At 40.4% G+C, this 25,000-nt stretch overlaps 3 protein-coding genes across 3 annotated transcripts in view; 1 reads left to right on the top strand and 2 right to left on the bottom strand.

The window, feature by feature from the left end:
- Positions 1-8,041, top strand: part of Naa15-16 (N-alpha-acetyltransferase 15/16) — a 90,032-nt gene extending 81,991 nt beyond the window's left edge. Inside the window, exons 13-17 of the mRNA XM_070121733.1 lie at positions 1,040-1,182; positions 2,571-2,756; positions 3,153-3,375; positions 3,826-3,923; positions 4,165-8,041. Of these exons, the coding sequence (XP_069977834.1) occupies positions 1,040-1,182; positions 2,571-2,756; positions 3,153-3,375; positions 3,826-3,923; positions 4,165-4,398 (884 nt within the window). The 3' untranslated portion in view covers positions 4,399-8,041. The remainder of the gene's footprint in view (positions 1-1,039; positions 1,183-2,570; positions 2,757-3,152; positions 3,376-3,825; positions 3,924-4,164) is intronic.
- Positions 8,042-10,414: 2,373 nt separating this feature from the next.
- Positions 10,415-23,470, bottom strand: LOC138861827 (uncharacterized). Its single transcript, XM_070121735.1, has 3 exons — positions 23,311-23,470; positions 13,176-13,301; positions 10,415-10,687 (listed from the first exon to the last, which is right to left on the bottom strand). Exons 1-3 carry the CDS (start codon positions 23,419-23,421, stop codon positions 10,556-10,558), a joined length of 369 nt encoding a protein of 122 aa, XP_069977836.1. The 5' UTR covers positions 23,422-23,470; the 3' UTR covers positions 10,415-10,555.
- An 898-nt stretch (positions 23,471-24,368) lies between these two features.
- LOC138861881 (uncharacterized) overlaps positions 24,369-25,000 on the bottom strand; it is a gene marked incomplete in the record, with an annotated part of 13,862 nt that continues 13,230 nt past the window's right edge. The window contains 2 exon segments of the mRNA XM_070122296.1: positions 24,369-24,640; positions 24,913-24,987. Of these exon segments, the coding sequence (XP_069978397.1) occupies positions 24,369-24,640; positions 24,913-24,987 (347 nt within the window).

Below are 25,000 nucleotides of genomic sequence, written 5' to 3'. Positions count from 1 at the left end.
AGGAAAAGAGGCGCTAGTCATCCTTTTGATCGTTTTTGCCGCTCGCGTTGTGTTGCGAGGTACATTTTGGGTTTTATTTCATTCTCCGTATTTTACGAGCGTTATCGTTATCAGTACATGTTTTGTTATTATTCATCATTCATCATTTTATCACGGCATTGCCACACACGGTCGTGGATAATCTCGGGAATGGATATGCAGTGACGGGCGGCCATATCCCAGAAACCGATTAATGAGGCGTGATGGCGGGGAACTTAATTAATTAACCCCGTGATTACGCTTCCTACTTGGCACGGGGGGGGCGGGGGGGGGCAGCGAACGGGAGCGCCTGGGGGGAAAAAATATGTCGAAAAAAAACAACACGTTCGGAGAAATGGTTCGTTTTGCTCATCTTAAAGAGTGACAAAAAAAAAAAAAAAAAAAAAAAAAAAAAAATGTTGAATTGGATGAGTACGCTTTTCAAGGTCACCAAGCGGGGACCATCGGAAGTGGGGTACGAAGCGGCAGCAGCAGACCTTTGAACCTTTATTTTGTTTTGTTTATTATTTGTTTGTTTGTTTTTTTTGTTCATATGCTGGGTTAGAAGTAGTGTTATTGTTATGGCTGTTATTATTGTCGTGGTTATGTTATTATTAATTGTATTATTATTTCGGGCATTGGGGTTCGTTGGCTGTCACGGTTAGTCTCGTGTGTTTATTTTTGTTTGTTTGTGTAGCGGTTTGTTTGGTTATTCATTTATTTGTTTATGGAACGATTGTTTGTTGATGTATTTATTTATGGAACGAATGTTTGTTTATTCATTCATTCATTCATTCATTTATTTATCTGTGTTACGATTCAAGTCACGAGTAGTCTCATGTATTTATTTATTTATGGAACGATTGTTTATCTATTTATTTATTTATGTAACAATTGTTTGTTTATTTATTTATCTATGGAACGAGTTTTTGTTTATTCATTCATTCATTCATTCATTCATGTATTTATCTATCCATGTAACGATCCCAGTCTAACTCTCTTTCGTTCCGTTCCTCCGCAGTGAACATGGACCCGGCGGAACTGAAGAAGCTCCGGTCGAAGCAGCGCAAGGCGGCCAAGAAGGCGGAGCAGAGCAAGGCAGAGGAGAAGCGGAGAGAAGAGAAGAAAGCTGAATACCAAAAATACAAATCCGGAGGGAACGTGGTGGGTGGACTGACGGGACGGGACAGGCAGGCATACGAGTCACGGGCACGGGCACGGGCGAAACAGTCACGGAGCCTCGGGAAGATAGACGGATAGATAGATACAGATAGACACAGGCAAGCAGTCACACACACACACACACACACACACACACACACACACACACACACACACACACACACACACACACACACACACACACACACACACACACACACACACACACACACACACACACACACACACACACACACACACACACACACACACACACACACACACACACACAGAGGGAGAGGGAGAGGGAGATACAGATACAGATACAGATACAGATACAGATATAGGTACAGGTACAGATACAGATACAGATACAGATACAGATAGATACAGATACAGATACAGATACAGATACAGATAGATGCAGATACAGATACACAGGCAGACAGACACACAGACACAGGCAGACGGAATCCCACAGGCGGTTCATCATCGCGCGAGGCATTCCAAAGTGCCTGTCGCGATGACGAGTGTGACGAGCGGGATCGGGATGAAAGTGGCCGGTGATTGGGCCGAGCTATATCTCATCCCGATGGGCGCTTGCGAACCGCCTCGCTCGCTTCGCAGGCAATCACGCTGTTATGGCTGCTTGTGCACGACGTCGCCGGCTCTAGACTATCAAATATCACCCGCCCGTTAGCGCACATGTGTACACTTAAGCACTTACACGTACACACTCATACTTATTCTTTGTGGAAATAAAGGGAAGTTGAGACTGTCATGGCGACGCTGTTATTGTTGCTTGTGCGCGACGTCGCCGGCTCTAGACTATCAAATATCACCCGCCCGCTAGTGCACATGTGTACACTTGAGCGCGCTTACACGTACACACTCATACTTATCGTACTTTGTGGAAATGTAGGAGAGTTGAGACTGTCATGGCGACGCTGTTATGGCTGCTTGTGCACGACGTCGCCGGCTCTAGACTATCAAATATCACCCGCCCGCTAGTGCACATGTGTACACTTAAGCACTTACACGTACACACTCATACTTATCGTACTTTGTGGAAATAAAGGGAAGTTGAGACTGTCGTGGCGACTCTCATTCCAAGTGGCTCTCATTTTAGCATATACGATAGGGGGATAATTCTTGTTGTTGGTACTTTTTTCAGAAGTTTAGCCTCATATTTTGGGAGAATAGATATTAGGAGGATATAAAGTAGCAGTCCAGACTATTATCAGTATTATAAGTATTCAAAGTTGTTGTTTTTTTCTTTATTTCTTTGGTTATTTAGCAGTCCAGACTATCGTCAGTATTATAAGTATTCAAAGTAGTTTTTTTCGTGTGTATCCGTGCCAGCCCTCTCAAATGTCCCCCTCTCTCCACAGGATGAGCAAGAGAACAAAAATGTACAAGATTTAATACCAAGCAAGTTAGAACAGACGGAGGACCCCCTGGGAGAAGCCATCCACTTCCTGAAGCCTCTCCAGTCGCTAGCGGCAAATAGAATCCAGACTCACTTAATGGCCTTTGAAATATATCTCCGTAAAGACAAACCACTACTTATGCTGCAGGTGAGTGGTGTTGCAGTGGTGGACCTCCCTCCGATGTTATATTTTCTATTTTCTCTCTTTCTCTCTCTTTCTCTCTCTTTCTCTCTCTTTCTCTCTCTTTCTCTCTCTCTCTTTCTCTCTCTCTCTTTCTCTCTCTCTCTTTCTCTCTCTCTCTTTCTCTCTCTCTCTTTCTCTCTCTCTCTTTCTCTCTCTCTCTCTTTCTCTCTCTCTCTCTTTCTCTCTCTCTCTGTAATTTTCAACTGAAAATTTGGATACCCCAAAGTTTCAGATCTTTGTGACTGATATCCCAAATTCATGCTCATGTTGTCTCAAGGGAAAGTTTTTTTGTTTTTTTTTTAGATAGCAGTTATCCAAGAAAAATATTAACCCAGCTCCCCCTCTCCCCCTCCTTCGCAGGCTTTAAAGCGGGCACTAAAACTGGAGGAAAACCACCCAGAGCTCCACTCCTGCTTAGTACGGTTCTTGCGCTATAGACAAGACAAATTGGCCAGTCTCACAGGACCCATTATAGACGTTATCAACAAAGAAGTGAACCGCCTCCAGCCCACAGCAGACCCTACCAAGCTCAATGAAGACTTTTTAAACAAAAATCAGGACTCTCTCCCACATAGGCTACAAGGTAAATTATTGTGATTATTATTGTAAATTATTAGTAAATTATTATAATTTATAAGGTAAAGTAAATTGTGAGGCTGATTTTGGTATACTTGAAAAAGGTCATCCTTTCATTTAAAGTGCGACTCAGATGTGTGTATGGTAATGGTTGGCCAGCCTGTACATTTTGACTTTCATAAAGTGGATATTAAAATCAAGGTAAGAACTAGGAGTTGCTTTCGCAGATGTCTTTTTAGAGAGTAGAATAAACATGTATGATAGAAAAGTCGACAATTCTTTAATTAATTCTGTTTGATTGTGCTCTCTCTTTTTTTTCTCATCTTTTGTGAACAAGACCTCTCCAGCCACATAGTCTTTGATAAAGGTGTGTTTGTGAAGTAGAATTCCGTCCTCCAGATTCATTTTAATCTATATCTAATGATTTTTCTTGTAATTCATGTGTCTGTCTTTGCAGCTGCACGTTCTATGGTGCTCTTGGATAGTATACAACGTGATCGAGCCTTTTCTATTGCCACGAATCTTGACGCCCATTTAAAAGCCAGATCTCATCAGGTATGTTATCTTGAAGGAAAGTTTGTTTATCGCATTTAAAGATGTTTCGAGATAACATCTAGCTATTTATGTTTACACCACATGATGATATTACATTGAGAATTTGTGTCCTTTAAAGTTTTGAGCCATCATTAGTCAGAAACTGTACTTTTTCAATATGTAATGTAAAGATAATGTGAAAGCATTTCCGAAGACTGCATGCATTGTTATTTATACTCAGTTGCCAAAATTTCTCCAACAGAATCTGCAGCGGGTGTTAGAGTGGCTGGAATCTGAAGAGTATGGTGCCAGCCCTGAGGAAGTTAGCCACTACAAGGCACAGTGCCATGCCATCTACCCCAGGGCCCAAGCCTTCAAGCCACCACAGACTGCTTCCACTTCTGTGAATGACTCTACTAGTGACTCAACCACTATAACTACACCCTCCACGACGACCACAGCCAACCATAATCATGTGGACTTTCCCAGCAGCTGAGGCTGACTGCTCATACCAGCCACCAAGGCCGTGCAAGGTGCCGAGGCCTTGAAAGTGATGTAAATGCCAGGTGAAAGTGAGATGCAGTTTAGAGTTGGTTAAACCCAGGAATATCAAAATTCAAAACAGAAATGTATGCTGTCAAGCCTCCATAACTCGAGCCTCAAGCAGCAGCAGAACAAGTGATAGAGTAATACATAAATGCTGATAAAAACTGTTGGTCTTGACAGTTACACAGACTTCGAGTAGAGAACACGCTGGTTTTGTCCAAGGTCGAATTATGAGTGTTGACTCATACATCGTTCTCCAACTTCCACTGATTACTTGAATCTTCCTCCTCATTAATACTTTATAATTTTGAACCTGCTTTGTTGTTAAACAAACACTAGGTTGAATGTTTTAATATATATATATTCACAAACACTAGGTATTTGCAAATTATGAATCAATTAAGCCTTCAGAGTTCCTGTTTTTAAGTAAGTCTTGACATGCCTGTGAGAGATGGGTTATTTATTAATGTATTGGTACTCTTTGTTTCCCATACTTGATCATCCGTTGCAAGTGGCACTGAATCAACCACTCCAGATGCAGCCAAGTGGCCCTTTAGTGTGTGTGTGTTTGTGATTTAGGCGGAGGAATGGCTGACAGGCAGACCAACTATACTAGTCGACTGACTGACCGACCGACGGGGACATTTACGCATGCACACAGAGATTTTGACAAACCTGAAACTGTGGAGGCTGCACCTTGGCGTTTGTTCCATTTTGGTGTTCCAAAGAAGATAGTGAACCCGTTGCACCCTAGCAAGCAGATAGTTGAAACAAAGTGCTCCAGAGGGACTTGGGTATCCAGACTCCATTGTTGTTACTGAGCTATTGGTAAATGCATTTCCAGCAAGTTTGGCGTGTGCCTCAGAATCCTTGATATTTTGTAAATTTATAATTACCTTACGAGTGTGTAGGAGTAAGTTCATAACCAAGCACTTTTAATTTGATGCACTCAGATAGAATTTTTTTTCTACAATGTTTGTATATGGGTACATTCCACATTCATAGTCAAATGTTCATGACTCATTTTCTGTGAGCAACTTGATTATGTGCCTTTGTATTCCCCGTGTTATGTTGGTGCCCAAGAAGTGCCCACCTGTTGAATTAAGGCTCCTACACAAAATTACTGTTGTTGTATATGGAGAAATGCAAGTCAAACAACACCTTTGATGTCGGATAGCTGAGTGTAATTATAAAGACAGTGTCTGGATTCTGACTCGGCATTAAGAAATCCAAAAAACCTTAGAAAAAAAGAGAATCCCTTCAGGGTAAAAAAACAAAACAAAACAAAAAAAAAACACTCGCGAACCTGGAGTCGGGCTTCTTGTCGCGCCGTGCTCAAGCGTTTTTGACTCGGAAGAAATTGGCTGTGGGTTTAGAAAGCAAGGAATTCAGTGCTGATTGTGCCATGGGTACGCCGTGTGTGGGCAGGGTATTTGGCTGCAGTATTTTGGATTTACGCTTACTGTAATGAGATAGCCACGTACATACCGAAGTTTCGTTCACACGCAATATGTATTACTGGCATTTTAATGGGTATAAAAAGATGCATTCATTTTGTACATATATATAAAAAAAAAAGCTGGCCTGAACATGCTGTCAAGATAGGCAATACATTTCCGGCAATAGGAGAGAAAGGATGGCTGTCGCGTCGCCGTAGTTACGTCTTAATAGTCACCGAGCGACCGTCCAGGGGCCAGAGGGTCGGGAGGGAAGGGAGCCAACAGGAACACCCCTTTTGTTCACGCCGGAGGAAGGAACCGCAACAGGTGGTTCACTTTATGTGGGCGCTCCGCCGCTTTTACGTCCGGCGGTTCGTCCAGGCTTCACTCGTCAATGGCTTTTAATCAATTTTAGAAGGGTTCTACCTATATATAAAACCACATATGCAAGTGTTTCGATGGAGGACACGGCCCGCCCCACCCACGATCCCATACCCCCTCTCCCCCTCTCATAAGTGCGAAACGCAAGCCACGGGCGGCTCCTTCCCCAGAGCATCGTCGACCACCACTGTGTGCGTGTGTCTACGGGTTGGAGTCCTGGCTGGGTGATGGTGCATCTCACTCATCAGGTAATGCATTTATGGAGTAGCGGAATGAATTTTTTGGTTAAAGGATAACTTTTGTCTTTTTTATACGAATATACTGTTTTCTTATATGTATTTCAGTTCATTATTTTGGTTTCAGTTAATGGAGTTTTTTTTTTCTTTTAAGCAGCTGGAAATTGCCCTGTTTGCCGCTTAGTCATACGTCATAGTAATGTTATCATGATCATCATTCTTATTTTCGTCATGATTGTAATTTCAGTTCGTAAGATACCTATATATTTAGTGAGCAATATTCAAGTATGTATATACGAGAACTTCATTTCAGTGAAAAGTACATTAGCAAAGGGGACTGGGGGGTATTAGGGGGTAAGCGAGCCCTTCGACTGAATTCTTTTCTTTTTTTTGTTCATTTCATCCGTGTTTTCTAAAGTGAAAAGGGCTTCGAGGGAGCCTCCAGAGGGCCGAGTCAAGGAGGATCGGTGGACTCGCTCGCAGAACCACATTTGCCAGGCATATTACCGTCTTATTCTATTCCGGCTGTAAAAAAAAAAGAGATGCAGTTAATAGATAAATAAACAAATAAAAACTTTGAAGGTTTGGTTGTTGCATAGTTCTGGTACAGCTAGTCACAAAGGGGAGATGATTGTCTTTTTTTTCTTTTTCGATTCTTCTTTTATATATATATTTCATTTGCGAGAGCTTTTTTGCGCTTCAGTTGAACATAATTGTATCCAATTCGTTATTCAACAGCGACTTCAGGATATCATCAGTATATTTTTTTTCTCTTTTTTTTTCTTATTCGTTGTTGTTGTTGTTGTTGTTGTTGTGGAAAAAATTATGTACTTATACACCACGTCGCACCACGCCACTTAACGCTGCTCCCTGTTACGGTTCTTGAATCTTCCCCCAATATGAACAATTTGTAATTTTGTCATTCATTGCATTGGATGGACCACCTCTTCGTCTCATTCATCGTTGGGAACCTGAATAGACTCTACGGAACGTTATCGATTCCAAAGCTTTGTTGGTTTGTACAGAAAACTCGAGTTAAGAGGAAAAAGATTAAGTGGAAAGGAAAAAAAAATAACATATATATGGCTCGTCAAGGAATGGAGAGAATCATCGCAGTGAAGAAAGAAGAAAGTGCTCATTGTATGTTCATTGTTTGTTATTATTGTTATTATTTTGGTTTGTGTTATGATTATTGTGATAATTGTTTTGCAGTATTTTTATTTTACTATCTGTCAATGGATAACTTTCTTTTTTTTTAATTTTTCATCCTTTTTTTAAGTTTGATAATGTTCTCATTAGGTTGTTTCAGAAAAAAGGGATGGATTAATAAATTAATTATTGTATATTCTCTACGAGATGTAATATTAAAAAGCCTCAGGTGATATGCTAATGAGATGAGGGCACTGTATGTACATGGACTGTTCGGTGTTTGAGTTGCCTGCCTGGGTACTACCCTATTTTGATACATTTTTCAGTGTCATTATAGATAGGCAGAAGACCCTGAAAATAGGGACTTGAAATAAATCTAAAACCTGTATTTCGGTTGGTTTTCTTTCTACCTAAACCTGGCTTTTGATTAGAACTTTGGTGTTGAAAATTCTTGGGAGTGCTTTACTTCGGTTGGATATATTACAGTGGTAAGTTTTGAGTGGATTTAGAGCCGTACAGATGCCCTATGCTGGTTAACATTGAGAAAAACTAATGTAGATTAAAATATTGCAGCGGTAACAACAGTTATGGTAAGACTGATGGAAGTCATTTGTTTGTGGAAACCTTTGTTTCATTTGTACCAGTATAATATGTCATGCGATGGAGATTTGGGTTATTTATATTTATGTAATCCTGGTGGTTGTTCGTAACAGTAATATGTTATATTTCATTCTGTTGTCATTTCTATGGTCGCCGCTATGAATGCCGGTGTATGAAAAGCACTTCAATATGTTTTTAATACAGCAACTTTTGCCTACGAGAAAGTGACATTTTGATATCCTGTGGCTTTGCATTGCAGTCCCAACGATTTCGCAGATGACACTTATCAATTACACGATTATGAGAGGCGCATATGATTTAATGAAAAAAAAAAAAATCAAGAACCACAGTACATTAAAATTGAAAGTATTGAACATGTAACCGTATCAACAGGAAATCCGCGGGTACCTTTGGTAAGGATTATTATTTTTATCAACAATTGTTTCTGCCACGTCGACATGTAAGGTCATTGCGATGTATTTAAAATTTTGTGATAGTTTGAGACCCCCCCCCCAGGTAAGGAAAGGTCATACAGTATCATGATAAAGTACTGTGGCGAAAAGGTTAAAAGTGAGTTTCCGATTGACAAAACATGTTGGATGTTAAAGGTTGTAGACCGTTGTAGGCAAGTGTGGTAGTGAAAAAAGGTAAAGAGGGTATAACAAACGGCGTACGAAGACCAAGACTGATAAAAGCCAGCCTTTCATCCTTTCTGCGCGGATCTCGCACCTTAGGAAGTGGACAGCACACGGGGATGAAGACGAGAAGCAAAAGGAAAGGGAGTGAAAAAAGACCATGCAATTTGAGTCGAGTGCCGAGGCCCCAGGTAGGGGTGATCCCTGGCCATCAGTCTCCCGTCTCCTAAGCCCCCACACGACGACAATGAACATGAGATTGGGGTGGTTTGGTGAGGATGTATGTCTGGGCTTCCCAAACCCTAAATGAACTTAGGGAACATAGACGGTAGGCCCCTAAGGAGAAAGGCAATTAAAGCCAAAAGCATCTGAGTAAAAATGTAATATTAGTTAAATATATACATATATATGCCGGGTCACAATCAACGTAATAATGGTAAAATATATACATATATATATGCCAGATATTAATGTCATATAGCACTGTGGTAAAATATAGTGGCGAAAGGGGTAGGAATGACAATGATTTGAGTAAAGTGTGTAATAAATTGAAGGAGGAACAGCACTAGAGGATAGTGGTAGTGAAAAGAAGTAGAGAGATGGAGGGGGAGATGATGATATATAGTATAAGGTAATTGTTCAAAGGGGAACGGGAATGGGGCAATTATAACGGTATTTATGCGTCTGAGGAAGGAGGGATAAGGGGATTCTGAGCGGTTGTCCAACAGGTTGATGGATTAGGGAAGTGAGGAAAAGCAGAGGTACGGGTTGCTGTAAAGCGGGGGACAGGATAGTTAATGTATGGAACTGAAAAAAGGAACTTTGCAAGAGGAGCATAGAGGTGGATCGGATCGTGACAGGAGATAAAAATGTGTGAGGCGAGTATGTCCAATGCGTAAGCGGGCAAGAGCAGTTTCCCAGCGTCTTTCCTGATAGAATGGGATTGGCCAAAGGAAGATGGGAGTTTTTTTTTGACGCAGTTTTACTAGTACTAATGGCTCTCACAACTTCGGAATTGGGGGAAGTAAGGAAAAGAAAAAAGGGGGAGAAGAGACCATGCAAAATTAGTTGAGTTGAGGGCTTAGGCTGAAGGTAAGGGAGATCCCCAGCATTGGGCCTCAGTCTCTGTCTCCTAAGGGACTGGAGGGATAAATGTAAATCAACCAAAAAGTTTCCATCATAATAGTATCCCTCACCGGGCGGTAAAATTGAAATGGAAGATATATTTATTTTAGTGTATGAGTGGAGTCTGACGCAAAACATAACAATTGCAACTCTTTCCTTTAAAATGTCTGTGCCTTTCGTTTCATCAGTGAAAATTATTAATAAAACTGTAGTGAATTTACTGCTATACTGGTCGACAAAGAACGCCATGGAATTTGAAAAAAAAACAGCGAATATCATCCCTTGTTTATTAAATGTTTTATGAATATTACATTAATGATCTACATTTGTACTTTTTAAGTTTGAATCACGTGATCTTGGTGAATGTCGTTCATTCAAGCCAAGTTATTTTCTTACTTTCTAACTACAACATTCTTTTATTTCTCTCTCCGAACACTGAAACAAATAAAACATCTGCCGCAAGGAAACCACATGAAATATCGCATTTATCCTTTCGACGTGAATGCGTTTCCCGGAAGAGGGCGCTGGAGGCTCCGAGTCAGTCACCCCGAGTCCGACAAGTTCATCATGGAATGGGAAAAGGACTTCATGGGCATCAAGTCGGGGCAGCGGACGCTAGACGACTTCTTCACGGGGTTCCTGACTTTGGCAAAAGAGCGCTGGTGAGCGATGATCTGCAAAAGTGAAGCGCGCAAGAGAGTTATGTTCATGGACTCTGCTTCCTTCTAGCTATTGTATCCCAACATTTACACACTACATGTACATGGATATACTGACATTGATGCATATATAGTATAGTCAGCAAGAAAATAAAATAAATAGGACAAACACTTTCAGCAGTAAATCCTAGGACAGACCATCATTATCCAAAGAAACAAATAAATGTACTGGACATCAATGGTCGTACAACACTATGGTAAAGAGTTGTGGCGAAAATGAATGAATGATTAGGATAAAATGCGTTAGATGCCAAGGATAGTAGAGTATTACAGAATACTATGGTAGTGAATAGGGTGACCAAATAAAGAAAGTAAGGTGGGGACTAGTAAAAGAGGTCATAGGCGTATGGCGAATGGGTGAAATGCAATGCATCTGTGTCTGAGGAAGGAAGAGGAACACTGTATAAGGAAACTGGCAAAAGAGGCATTGTGAAACAATGAACGGGTAATAGGAGTAGAGATGGTTTGTTGGAGAAATTCTCTTGATTATTCTCCTCCTATGTGATAAGAGAAATGAGTGGTGAAATGACAAGAAAAATGTCAGGAGGAGAAGGATCTCGAGAAGAACATTGTTGCCACATAAGGGAATCATGTGAGCATCCAGGTAGGAGAGGCAAGGATAATGGAGAACAAGGAGAGAATGGTGCAAATTTATGCCCACGGAGGAGAGGAGGGGGTGTGTCAGGAAAGTGGGAGGAAGGGGGAGGGTAGGGGAAACTTGAGGAGGAGGACAGGGAATAGGAATAGAGAGATTGGAGTGTGGATGAGAGAGCAGAGTATTCTCTTGGGTTAAATTTTAGGAAGTTTTGTGGAGGTCTTCAAGAGTTTCTGGAGGGGAGTTGGGTGGCGAGGTTTGAGAAACAAACGATATCTGGTCCGTTGTCGTGGGGGGGGGGGGCCTTGCCTCAACTAATTTTGCATCTAATTCCTAAGATGTAAGAGCCGTGTTGAAAGGATGAAAGGCTGACCTCGTGCCAGTCATGAACGGCCTCAGTGAGCCATGGGTACGGTATTCCTTGGTAAATTATTTAGCCCCTACCGTTTTTACCTTCCCGACATAGGTCAGGCTTACCATGGCCAGTAAGGAAGATTTTGTACCCTTATTAGGGGCATTGAGGCTTGCCCCTTTATCAACTAGTCTCTCTGAATCTAATTCCTCTAGTTTACCGACCCCTGACTCCCCTTTGACCACGGCTCAGAACACTAATAGTACACCTCCCTCCTCTACTCGTACTACCAACTTAACCCATTCTGAATCATCAACCCAGGTACCAACCCAACCCTTAGAAGATATCCCATCCTCGCTCCCAACATCTTCAAAATCCATCCTCCCCCTCCTGACATCCCCCTCCCCCTCTTCCTTCCACACCTTCCCAATACACACTATCCACTCCTCCACCCGTACCCAGACCAAAAACCCATCCTTCCCTGCTATCCCTACCACTCCCTCCTGGATGTACCCGTGGATCCCTCCTATCACAATGTCCTTCCCCAGATCCCACCTTTCTCGACGAACCTCCAGATACTATACCTTCACCTTCTCCCCCTGATCCCTCCCTCCCATGATGATTCTCTGTCCCCTGATCCCATACCTCGACCCCCAGACACTCCCCCTCTTACCTCTCAGCATCCATTGCAACCCATAATAGCTGCTGGATGATCCGCAATGGCTCTGCTGCAGTGGAACATTAGAGGCTTTCGCTCACACAGACCTGACCTCCACTATCTTCTCTCTTCTTACAATCCATCTCTCGTCTGCCTCCAAGAAACCTTCCTCACACATCCTCCAGTAGCAATTCCCAACTCCCATTTTGTGTCACTCCCGCATTCTATATTTGCCTCTTCCATACTTGCCCATCATAAAACACCATATATCATACCTCCTTTACAAAGAAACGGTCTACCCCTGAGGGTCCCTACCACCCCTTCCTCCCCCCTTCCCTCCCTACCACCCCTTCCTCCCCCCTCCCTTCCCACCACCCCTTGGCTAGGCGATTAAGCCAAGGGAATACCGTGCCCATGGCTCCCGCAGGCTATCCATGACTGACACAAAGACTCTTTCATCCTATCAAAAGGCCTCTAACATTTTAAGACGTGGATAGAAGAGGATGAAGAAAAGGAGGAAAAGGAGAGTGAAGATGACAAGACCTTTCCTTCTGGTGACTTGCAACACACTGATTGCATCTTACAAGCACAGATAAACAGAGCCATGACCCTGGCACGTTGTTAGATATTTGATAACCATGAAAGAATTAAGCGATCTCCATTAAAAGAATAAAACCATTAAAAAAAGTTACGATATATATCACCCACACATCAGGTTTCGATAATGTCCTAGTTTTTTTATATTTCATGATTTTTTTTTTCTCGCTAACTTTATAATAACGATGTTTATACACTGAATTCGTTTGTTTTCCCCTAACTGCAACAATCAAGCGAGCACCTGTACTTCTGTCGGAATGTTGATTTCACCGCTGTCGACGTACTGGTTGTCGTCTTCGGGCCGCGGCGCAGGTTCCGGGCGGCGGTTGAAGGTGGTGGTGCTGCTGCTTGGCTCAGAGGTAGATTCCTGGGATATGGTTAGCGATTTAAGCAAAGATGTTGGAGGGTATTAGTGGTTTAAATAAGTATATTCGAGGGTATTAGTGGTTTTTACGAAGATATTTGAGGGAATTAGTGGTTTAAATAGATATATTCGAGGGTATTCGTGGATTAAATATATTCGAGGGTATTAGTGGCTTAAACAAAGATATTTGAGGGAATTAGTGGTTTAAATAAATATATTCGAGGGTATTAGTGGTTTAAGCAAAGCTAATTGAGGGAATTAGTGGTTTAAATAAATATATTCGAGGGTATTCGTGGATTACATATATTCGAGGGTATTAGTGGTTTAAACAAATATATTCAAGGATATTAGTAGCTGAAACAAAGATATTGGAGGGTGTTTCTGCATCTGAGGAAGAAGACCAAGGTATCAACTGAAAGGGCGGGGGGGGTTCTGTGAGGATCTTCGACAGGGCTGATTAGGAGAGATGTGTCAGGAAATGTTTGAGGACAGAAGGTGGGATATCGGATTTGGGTGGATTAGGAAAAATGGAAAGAAAGAAAGAAAGAAAGAAAGAGAAAAAGAAAGAAAGAGAAAAAGAAAGAAAGAGAAAAAGAAAGATTAAAAGAAAGAGAAAAAGAAAGAGAAAAAGAAAGAAAGAAAGAAAGAAAGAAAGAAAGAAAGAAAGAAAGAAAGAAAGAAAGAAAGAGAAAAAGAAAGAAAAAGAAAAAGAAAAAGAAAAAAAGAGAAAGAAAGAAAAAGAGAGAAAGAAAGAAAGAGAAAGAAAGAGAAAAAGAAAGAAAGAGAAAGAATAAGAAAAAGAAAGAAAGAGAAAAAGAAAGAAAGAGAAAAAGAAAGAAAGAGAAAAAGAAAGAAAGAGAAAAAGAAAGAAAGAAAGAAAGAGAAAAAGAAAGAAAGAAAGAAAGAGAAAAAGAAAGAAAGAGAAAAAGAAAGAAAGAAAGAAAGGGTGTTTCTGCATCTGAGGAAGGAGACCAAGGTATCAACTGAAAGGGGGGGGGGGGGTTCTGTGAGGATCCTCGACAGGGCTGATTAGGAGAGATGTGTCAGGAAATGTTTGAGGACAGAAGGTGGGATATCGGATTTGGGTGGATTAGGAAAAAGAAAGAAAGAAAGAGAAAAAAACGAAAGAAAGAGAAAAAGAAAAAGAAAGAGAAAGAGAAAAAGAAAGAAAGAAAAGGAAAGAAAGAGAGAAAGAGAGAAAGGAAGAAAGAAAGAGAAAAGCTGTTTAAGAGAAAAAGAAAGAAAGAGAAAAAGAAAGAAAGAGCTGAAAGAAAGAAAAAGAAAAGTTTGAAAAAGAAAGAAAGAGAAAAAGAAAGATTAAGAAAAAAGGAAAGAGAAAAGAAAGAAAGAGATAAAGAAAGAAAGAAAAAAGAAAGAAAGAGAGGGAAAAAAAGAAAGAAAGAGAAAAAGAAAGAGAGAATCAGAGAAAAAGAAAGAAAGAAAGAAAGAAACAGAAAAAGAAAGAAATAAAGAAAGAAAGAGAAAAAGAAAGAAAGAGAAAAAGAAAGAAAAAGAAAGAGAACGAGAAAGAGAAAAAGAAAGAGAAAAAGAAAGAAAGAGAAAAGAAAGAAAGAGAAAGAGAAAGAAAGAGAAAAAGAAAGAAAGAGAAAAGGAAAGAAAGAGAAAAAGAAAGAAAAAGAGAGAAAGAGAAAAAGAAAGAAAGAGAAAAAGAAAGAAAGAGAAAAAGAAGGAGAAGAGAAAAAGAAAGAAAGAGGAAAAAGAAAGAAAGGAAAAGAAAGAAAGAGAAAAAGAAAGAAAGAGAAAAAGAAAGAAAGGAAAAAGAAAGAAATAGAAAAAGAAGGAAAGAGAAAAAGAAAGAAAGAAAGAAAGGGTGTTTCTGCATCTGAGGAAGAAGACCAAGGTATCAACTGAAAGGGGGGGGGGGGGGTTCTGTGAGGATCTTCGACAGGGCTGATTAGGAGAGATGTGTCAGGAAATGTTTGAGGACAGAAGGTGGGATATCGGATTTGGGTGGATTAGGAAAAATGGAAAGAGAAAAAGAAAGAAAGAGAAAAAGAAAGAAAGAGAAAAAGAAAGAAAGAGAAAGAGAAAGAGAAAGAGAAAGAGAAAAAGAAAGAAAAAGAAAAAGAAAGAGAAAGAGAGAAAGAGAAAAAGAAAAAGAGAGAAAGAGAGAAAGAGAGAAAAAGAAAGAAAGAAAGAGAAAAAAAAAGAAAGAAAGAAAGGGTGTTTCTGCATCTGAGGAAGAAGACCAAGGTATCAACTGAAAGGGGGGGGGGGGGGTTCTGTGAGGATCCTCGACATGGCTGATTAGGAGAGATGTGTCAGGAAATGTTTGAGGACAGAAGGTGGGATATCGGATTTGGGTGGATTAGGAAAAATGGAAAGAAGAGAGAAAGAAAGAAAGAAAGAGAACAAGAAAGAAAGAAAGAAAGAAAGAGAAAAAGAAAGAAAGAGAAAAAGAAAGAGAAAAAGAAAGAAAAAGAAAAAGGAAAACAAAGAAAGAAAGAAAAAAGAGAAAAAGAAAGAAAGAAAGAAAGAGAAAAATAAAGAAAGAAAGAAAACAGAAAAAAGAGAAAGAAGGAAAGAAAAGAGAAAAAAAGAGAAAAAGAAAGAAAGAAGAAAAGAAAGAAAGAGAAAACGAAAGAAAGAGAAAGAAAGAGAAAAAGAAAGAAAGAGAAAGAAAGAAAGAGAAAAAGAAAGAGAGAGAAAGAGAAAAAGAAAGAAAGAAAAAGAAAGAAAGAGAAAAAAGAAAGAAAGAAAGAAAGAGAAAAAGAAAGAAACAAACAAAGGGTGTTTCTGCATCTGAGGAAGAAGACCAAGGTATCAACTGAAAGGGGGGGGGGGGTCTGTGAGGATCTTCGACAGGGCTGATTAGGAGAGATGTGTCAGGAAATGTTTGAGGACAGAAGGTGGGATATCGGATTTGGGTGGATTAGGAAAAATGGAAAGAAAGAGAAAAAGAAAGAAAGAGAAAAAGAAAGAAAGAGAAAAAGAAAGAAAGAGAAAAAGAAAGAAAGAGAAAAAGAAAGAAAGAGAAAAAGAAAGAAAGAGAAAAAGAAAAAAAGAGAAAGAAAGAGAAAAAGAAAGAAAGAGAAAAAGAAAGAAAGAAAGAAAGAGAAAAAGAAAGAAAGAAAGAAAGGGTGTTTCTGCATCTGAGGAAGGAGACCAAGGTATCAACTGAAAGGGGGGGGGGGGGGCTCTGTGAGGATCTTCGACAGGGCTGATTAGGAGAGATGTGTCAGGAAATGTTTGAGGACAGAAGGTGGGGTATCGGATTTGGGTGGGATTAGGAAAAATGGAAAAGAAAGAGAAAAAGAAAGAAAGAGAAAAAGAAAGAAAGAGAAAAAGAAAGAAAGAGAAAAAGAAAGAAAGAAAGAAAGGGTGTTTCTGCATCTGAGGAAGGAGACCAAGGTATCAACTGAAAGGGGAAAGAAAGAGAAAAAGAAAGAAAGAGAAAAAGAAAGAAAGAGAAAAAGAAAGAAAGAAAGAAAGGGTGTTTCTGCATCTGAAGGAAGGAGACCAAGGTATCAAGAGACTGAAAGGGGGAAAGAAAGAGAAAAAGAAAGAAAGAAAGAAAGGGTGTTTCTGCATCTGAGGAAGAAGACCAAGGTATCAACTGAAAGGGGCGGGGGGGGTTCTGTGAGGATCTTCGACAGGGCTGATTAGGAGAGATGTGTCAGGAAATGTTTGAGGACAGAAGGTGGGATATCGGATTTGGGTGGATTAGGAAAAATGGAAAGAAAGAGAAAGAAAGAAAGAAAGAGAAAAAGAAAGAAAGAGAAAAAGAAAGAAAGAGAAAAAGAAAGAAAGAGAAAAAGAAAGAGAAAAAGAAAGAAAAAGAAAGAGAGAAAGAAAGAAAGAAAGGGTGTTTCTGCATCTGAGGGAGGAGACCAAGGTATCAACTGAAAGGGGGGAAAGAAAGAGAAAAAGAAAGAAAGAGAAAAAAAAAGAAAGAGAAAAAGAAAGAAATAGAAAAAGAAAGAAAGAAAGAAAGGGTGTTTCTGCATCTGAGGAAGGAGACCAAGGTATCAACTGAAAGGGGGGAAAGAAAGAGAAAAAGAAAGAAAGAAAGAAAGGGTGTTTCTGCATCTGAGGAAGGAGACCAAGGTATCAACTGAAAGGGGGGGGGGGTTCTGCGTGAGGATCCTCGACAGGGCTGATTAGGAGAGATGTGTCAGGAAATGTTTGAGGACAGAAGGTGGGATATCGGATTTGGGTGGATTAGGAAAAATGGAAAGAAAGGAAGAAAGAGAAAAAGCAAGAAAGAGATCACAGAGAAAGAGAAAAAGAAAGAGAAAAAGAAAGAAAGAAAGAGAAAAAGAAAGAAAGAGAAAAAGAAAGAAGAAGGAAGATAGAAAGGAAAGAGAAAAAGAAAGAAAAGAGAAAAAGAAAGAAAGAGAAAAAGAAAGAAAGAGAAAAAGAAAGAGAAAAAGAAAGAAAGAAAGAGAGGGACAGAGAAAGAGAAAAAAGAAAGAAAGAGAGAGAGACAGAGAAAGAGAAAAAAGAAAGAAAGAAAGAGACAAAAGAAAGAAAAAGATAAAAAACGAAAGAAGAGAAAAAGAAAGAAAGAGAAAAAGAAAGAAAGAGAAAAAGAAAGAGAAAAGAGAAAAAGAAAGAAAGAGAAAAAGAAAGAAAGAGAAAAAGAAAGAAGAAAGAGAAAAAGAAAGAAAGAGAAAAAGAAAGAAAGAGAAAGAAAGAGAAAAAGAAAAAGAAAGAAAGAGAAAAAGAAAAGGAAGAGAAAATGAGAGAAAGAAAGAAAGGGTGTTTCTGCATCTGAGGAAGGAGACCAAGGTATCAACTGAAAGGGGGGGGGGGGGGTTCTGTGAGGATCTTCGACAGGGCTGATTAGGGAGAGATGTGTCAGGAAATGTTTGAGGACAGAAGGTGGGATATCTGGATTTGGGTGGATTAGGAAAAATGGAAGAAAGAAAGAGAAAAAGAAAGAAAGAAAGAAAGAGAAAAAGAAAGAAAGAAAGAGAAAAAGAAAGAGAGAGAAAAGAAAGAAAGAGAAAGAGAGACAAAGAGAAAGAAAGAGAGAGAGAAAGAAAGAGAGAGAGAAAAAAAGAAAGAAAGAAAGAAAGTGAAAAAGAAAGAAAAAGAGAAAGAAAAAGAGAAAAAGAAAGAAAGAGAAAGAGAGAGAAAGAGAAAAAGAAAGAAAGAAGAAAAGAAAGAAAGAGAAAGAAAGAAAAGAAAAAGAAAGAAAGAAAGAAAGGGTGTTTCTGCATCTGAGGAAGGAGACCAAGGTATCAACTGAAAGGGGGGGGGGGGGGTTCTGTGAGGATCTTCGACATGGCTGATTAGGAGAGATGTGTCAGGAAATGTTTGAGGACAGAAGGTGGGCTATCTGATTTGGGAGGATTAGGAAAAAATGGAAAGAAAGAAAGAAAGAGAAAAAGAAAGAAAGAGAAAAAGAAAGAAAGAGAAAAAGAAAGAAAGAAAAAGAGAAAATGAGAAAAAGAAAGAGAAAAAGAGAAAAAGAAAGAAAGAAAGAGAAAGAAAGAGAAAAAGTTGAAAGAAAGAGAAAAGAAAGTGGTGTTTCTGCATCTGAGAAAGGAGACCAAGGTATCAACTGAAAGGGGGGGGGGGGGGTTCTGGGAGGATCTTCGACAGGGCTGATTAGGAGAGATGTGTCAGGAAATGTTTGAGGACAGAAGGTGGGATATCGGATTTGGGTGGATTAGGAAAAATGGAAAGAAAGAAAGAAAGAAAGAGAAAAAGAAAGAAAAAGAAAGAAAGAGAAAGAAAGAAAGAGAAAAAGAAAGAAAGAAAAAGAAAGAAAGAGAAAAAGAAAGAAAGAAAGAAAGTGTGTTTCTGCATCTGAGCAAGAAGACCAAGGTATCAACTGAAAGGGGCGCGGCGGTTCTGGGAGGATCTTCGACAGGGCTGATTAGCAGAGATGTTTCAGGAAATGTTTGAGGACAGAAGGTGGGATATCGGATTTGGGTGGATTAGGAAAAATGGAAAGAAGAGAGAAAAAGAGAAAGAAGAGAGAAAAAGAAAGAAAGAGAAAAAGAAAGAAAGAAAGAAAGAGAAAAAGAAAAAAAAAGAAAAAAAAAAGAAAGAAAGAGAAAAAGAAAGAAAGAGAAAGAAAGAGAAAAAGAAAGAAAGAGAAAAAGAAAGAAAGAGAAAAAGAAAGAAAGAGAAAAAGACAGAAAGAGAAAAAGAAAGAAAGAGAAAAAGAAAGAAAGAGAAAAAGAAAGAAAGAGAAAGAAAAAGAAAGAGAAAGAAAAAGAAAGATAAAAAGAAAGAAAGAGAAAAGAAAGAAAGAGAAAAAGAAAGATAGAGAAAGAGAAAGAGAAAAAGAAAGAAAGAGAAATAGAAAGAAAGAGAAAGAGAAAGAAAGAGAAAAAGAAAGAAAGAGAAAAAGAAAGAAAGGAAAAAATAAAGAAAGGAAAAAAGAAAGAAAGGAAAAAGAAAGAAAGAGAGAAAGAAGGAGAGAGAAAAAGAAAGAAAGAAAGAAAGAGAAAAAGAAAGAAAGAAAGAAAGAAAGAAAGAAAGGAAAAAGAAAGAAAGGGTGTTTCTGCATCTGAGGAAGAAGACCAAGGTATCAACTGAAAGGGGGGGGGGGGGGTTCTGTGAGGATCCTCGACAGGGCTGATTAGGAGAGATGTGTCAGGAAATGTTTGAGGACAGAAGGTGGGATATCGGATTTGGGTGGATTAGGAAAAATGGAAAGAAAGAGAAAAAGAAAGAAAGAGAAAAAGAAAGAAAGAGAAAAAGAAAGAGAAAAAGAAAGAAAGAGAAAAAGAAAGAGAAAAAGAAAGAAAGAGAAAAAGAAAGAAAGAAAGAGAAAAAGAAAGAAAGAAAAAGAAAGAAAAAAAGAAAGAAAAAGAAAGAAAAAGAAAACAAGAAAGAGAAAAAGAAAGAAAGAAATTAGTGGTTTAAGCAAAGCTATTCAAGGATATTAGTAGCTGAAACAAAGATATTGGAGGGTGTTTCTGCATCTGAGGAAGGAGACCAAGGTATCAACTGAAAGGGGGGGGGGGGGGGTTCTGTGAGGATCTTCGACTGGGCTGATTAGGAGAGATGTGTCAGAGAATGTTTGAGGACAGAAGGTGGGAAATCGGATTTGGGTGGATTAGGAATAATGGAAAGAAAGGAAGAAAGAAAGAAAGAGAAAAAGAAATAAAGAGAAAAAGAAAGAAAGAGAAAAAGAAAGAAAGAGAAAAAGAAAGAAAGAGAAAAAGAAAGAAAGAGAAAAGAAAGAAAGAAATAAAGAAAGAGAAAAAGAAATAAAGAAAGAAAGGGTGTTTCTGCATCTGAGGAAGAAGACCAAGGTATCAACTGAAAGGGGGGGGGGGGGGTTCTGTGGGGATCTTCGACAGGGCTGATTAGGAGAGATGTGTCAGGAAATGTTTGAGGACAGAAGGTGGGATATCTGATTTGGGTGGATTAGGAAAAATGGAAAGAAAGAGAAAGAAAGAAAGAAAGAGAAAAAGAAAGAAAGAGAAAAAGAAAGAAAGAGAAAAAGAAAGAAAGAGAAAAAGAAAGAAAGAGAAAAAGAAAGAAAGAGAAAAAGAAAGAAAGAGAAAAAGAAAGAAAGAAAGAAAGGGTGTTTCTGCATCTGAGGAAGGAGACCAATGTATCAACTGAAAGGGGGGGGGGGGTTCTGTGAGGATCTTCGACAGGGCTGATTAGGAGAGATGTGTCAGGAAATGTTTGAGGACAGAAGGTGGGATATCGGATTTGGGTGGATTAGGAAAAATGGAAAGAAAAAGAAAGAAAGAAAAACAAAAAAACGAGAGAAAGAAAAAAAAAGAAAGAGAGAAAAAGAAAGAAAGAAAGAAAGAAAGAAAGAAAGAAAGAAAGAAAGAGAAAGAAAAAGAAAGAGAAAAAGAGCGAAAGAAAAAAGAAAGAAAGAAAGAAAGGGTGTTTCTGCATCTGAGGAAGAAGACCAAGGTATCAACTGAAAGGGGGTGGGGGGGTTTTGTGGGGTTCATTGACAGGGCTGATTCGGTGAGATGTGTCAGGAAATGTTTGAGGACAGAAGGTGGTATATCGGATTTGGGTGGATTAGGAAAAATGGAAAGAATAGAGAAAAAGAGAAAGAAGAGAGAAAAAGAGAAAAAAAAAGAAAGAAAGAAAGAAAGAAAGAGAAAAAAAAAGAAAGAGAAAAAGAAAGAAAGAAAGAGAAAAAGAAATAAATAAATTAGTGGTTTAAGCAAAGCTGTTTAAGGGAATTAGTGGTTCAAACAAATATATTCAAGGATATTAGTAGCTGAAACAAAGATATTGGAGGGTGTTTCTGCATCTGAGGAAGGAGACCAAGGTATCAACTGAAAGGGGGGGGGGGGGGTTCTGTGAGGATCTTCGACAGGGCTGATTAGGAGAGATGTGTCAGGAAATGTTTGAGGACAGAAGGTGGGATATCTGATTTGGGTGGATTAGGAAAAAATGGAAAGAAAGAGAAAAAGAAAGAAAAAGAGAGAAAGAAAGAAAGAAAAAGGGAAAGAAAGAAAGAGAAAAAGAAAGAAAGAAAGAAAGAGAAAAAAAAAGAAAGAAAGAAAGGGTGTTTCTGCATCTGAGGAAGAAGACCAAGGTATCAACTGAAAGGGGAGGGGGGGGGGGTTCTGTGGGGATCTTCGACAGGGCTGATTAGGAGAGATGTGTCAGGAAATGTTTGAGGACAGACGGTGGGATATCGGATTTGGGTGGATTAGGAAAAATGGAAAGAAAGAAAGAAAGAAAGAAAGAAAGAAAGAAAGAAAGAAAAAAAGAGAAAGAAAAAGAAAGAGAAAGAGAGAGAGAAAGGGTGTTTCTGCATCTGAGGAAGGAGACCAAGGTATCAACTGAAAGGGGGGGGGGGGTTCTGTGAGGATCTTCGACATGGCTGATTAGGAGAGAAGGAAAGAAAGAAAGAAAGAAAGAGAAAAAGAAAGCAAGAGAAAGAAAGAAAGACAGAGAAAAAGAAAGAGAAAAAGAAAGAAAGAGAAAGAAAGAAAGAAAGAGAAAAAGAAAGAAAGAAAGAAAGGGTGTTTCTGCATCTGAGGAAGAAGACCAAGTTATCAATTCAAAGGGGGGGGGGGGGTTCTGTGAGGATCTTCGACAGGGCTGATTAGGAGAGATGGAAAGAAAGAAAGAAAGAAAGAGAAAAAGAAAGAAAGAGAAAAAGAAAGAAAGAGAAAAAGAAAGAGAAAAAGAAAGAAAGAGAAAAAGAAAGAAAGAGAAAAAGAAAGAAAGAAAGAAAGGGTGTTTCTGCATCTGAGGAAGGAGACCTAGGTATCAACTGAAAGGGGGGGGGGGGTACTGTGAGGATCTTCGACAGGGCTGATTAGGAGAGATGTGTCAGGAAATGTTTGAGGACAGAAGGTGGGATATATGATTTGGGTGGATTAGGAAAAATGGAAAGAAAGAGAAAAAGAAAGAAAGAGAAAAAGAAAGAAAGAGAAAAAGAAAGAAAGAGAAAAAGAAAGAAAGAAAGAAAGGGTGTTTCTGCATCTGAGGAAGGAGACCAAGGTATCAACTGAAAGGGGGGGGGGGGTTCTGTGAGGATCTTCGACAGGGCTGATTAGGAGAGAAGGAAAGAAAGAAAGAAAGAAAGAGAAAAAGAAAGCAAGAGAAAGAAAGAAAGACAGAGAAAAAGAAAGAGAAAAAGAAAGAAAGAGAAAAAGAAAGAAAGAGAAAAAGAAAGAAAGAAAGAAAGGGTGTTTCTGCATCTGAGGAAGAAGACCAAGGTATGAACTGAAAGGGGGGGGGGGGTTCTGTGAGGATCTTCGACAGGGCTGATTAGGAGAGATGTGTCAGGAAATGTTTGAGGACAGAAGGTGGGATATCGGATTTGGGCGGATTAGGAAAAATGGAAAGAAAGAACGAGAAAGAAAGAAAGAGAAAAAGAAAAGAAGAGAAAAAGAGAGAAAGAGAAAAAGAAAGAAAGAGAAAACGAGAGAAAGAGAGAACGAAAAAAAGAGAGAAAGAAGAAAGAAAGAGAAAGAAAGAAAGAGAAAGAAAAAGAGAAAGAAGAGAGAAAAAGAAAAAGAAGAGAGAAAAAGAGAAAGAAAGAGAGAGAGAGAAAATGAAAACGAGAACAGAAAAAATCGTCGCATCCCATTACCGGCGGCCAGACGGTGAAGTCATCTATGCTGATGTTGACCCCGATGCGGCACCGGCGGTTCTGCTGGGTCCTGTCCTCCCTGCTGGCGTCCCTGCGCTGCTCTGGGACCATCGGGGGGGCGGGGACTCGGGGCCTCCGGGGGTGGGGCTCGCTGCCCTGCTTCCCCTTTCTTCCCAAAACTCTCCCCCCTTTTTTTCCCTTTTTCTTTGGGTTTTTTTTTCTTTTCCCCCTTATTTTGGTTTTTTTCCCTTTTTTTTATCTTTTTTTTTTTTTCCGACTTTGGATCCCCCCTTTCCCCTTTCTTTTTCCCCTCCCTCCCTCCCTTTTTTTCCCTCCTCTCTTTCCCTTTTTTCCCTTTTTTTTCCCTTTCCCCCCCCCCCTTCCCCCTTTTTCCTCCTCCCCCTTCCCCCCCCTTCCCCCCTCCTCCCCCTCCTCCTCCTCTCCCCCTTTCCCCCCCCCCCCCCTCTCCCCCCCCCCTTTTTTCTTCCCCCTCCTTTTTCCCCCACCTCCCCCCCCCCTCCTCCTTTTCTCCCCACCCTCCCTCCCTCCCCCACCCCTCCCCCCTTCTCCCCCCCCCTCCTTTCCCCCCCCCCCCCCCTTTTTTCCCCCAACCCCCCCCTTTCCCCCTCCCCCACCCCCTTCCCGCCCCCCTTCCTTCCAGGTTCCCGCTGTTAATAATTCTTAATTCTTTTCCCCCATTCCCTAAGTCAGCCCCCCTGGTTTGGGGCTAAAAACCTCTTGAAAAAATATAATGAATAAAAAGAAAAAAAAGGGGGGGAGGGAGGGAGGGGGGATCTCTCTGAAAAAAAAAAAAAAATGAAGAAAAAAAAAGAAAGGGGGGGAGGTAGGGGGGGGAGATTAGGAGGAGGGAGGGGGGAGGAGGATTGGGGGGGAGGGGGGGGAAGGGGTTTAGAAGGAATGGGGGGAGGGGGATTAGGGAGAATGGGGGAAGGAGAAAGGGGGGGGAGGGTGGGAGGGAAGGAAAAGGGGGAAAGAAAAAAAGAAAGGGGAAAGAAAAATATAAAAAAAAAAGAAAAAGAAGAAAAAAAAAACTTAGATCAGGGGGGGTAAAAATCTTTTCCAAAAGGTTTTAAGGGGTATTTCAAAAACAGTCGGGGGGCCCGTGGCTTCTCGACCTTGGTCCCCGCCTCACCTCCGACCGGCGACCGCCCACTGGGGCTGCCCACCCGGCCCCTCGCGACGTCCGCGCCCACCGCCCGTCTCACGTGGCGGATGAGGGCGTGGTGGCTCCTCAGGAACGCCCTCGTGTCCCTCGTCCTCTCCCTCCAGGCGCACAGCAGGGAAGCCACGTCTCGGCCGCCCTGGACGTCTGGGGGAAGGGCGGCATCTCGTTAGTATTGGTTTTCCTCCTCCTCCTTCCGTTCTCTCTCATTCTACCCCTCTCTCTCTCCTCTTTAACTTCCTTCTTTCTCTTTTTTTACATTTCCTTTCCTTCGTTTCCTGTTTTCCTCCTTTCCTTCCCCCTTCCTTTTTTTTCCCTTTCCTTTCCCTCCCTTCCCTCCCTCTTTTCCTTCCCCCCTCCCCTTTCCCCTTTTTTCCCTTTCCCTTTCCCTCCCTCTCCCTCCCCTCCCTCTCACTTACCTGGCGACCGGCACGGCAGGAACATCACCGGACTCGGACTCAACTTGCCGCCACTCCGATCGCCTTTGTCCTTCACTGGGGGGGGACG

Source organism: Penaeus vannamei, chromosome 5 (assembly GCF_042767895.1).
Source record: "Penaeus vannamei isolate JL-2024 chromosome 5, ASM4276789v1, whole genome shotgun sequence".
Classification (NCBI taxonomy): Eukaryota; Metazoa; Arthropoda; class Malacostraca; order Decapoda; family Penaeidae; genus Penaeus; species Penaeus vannamei.
Note: the sequence above shows the minus strand (reverse complement) of the source record. Positions and strands in the feature narration are given on the sequence as shown.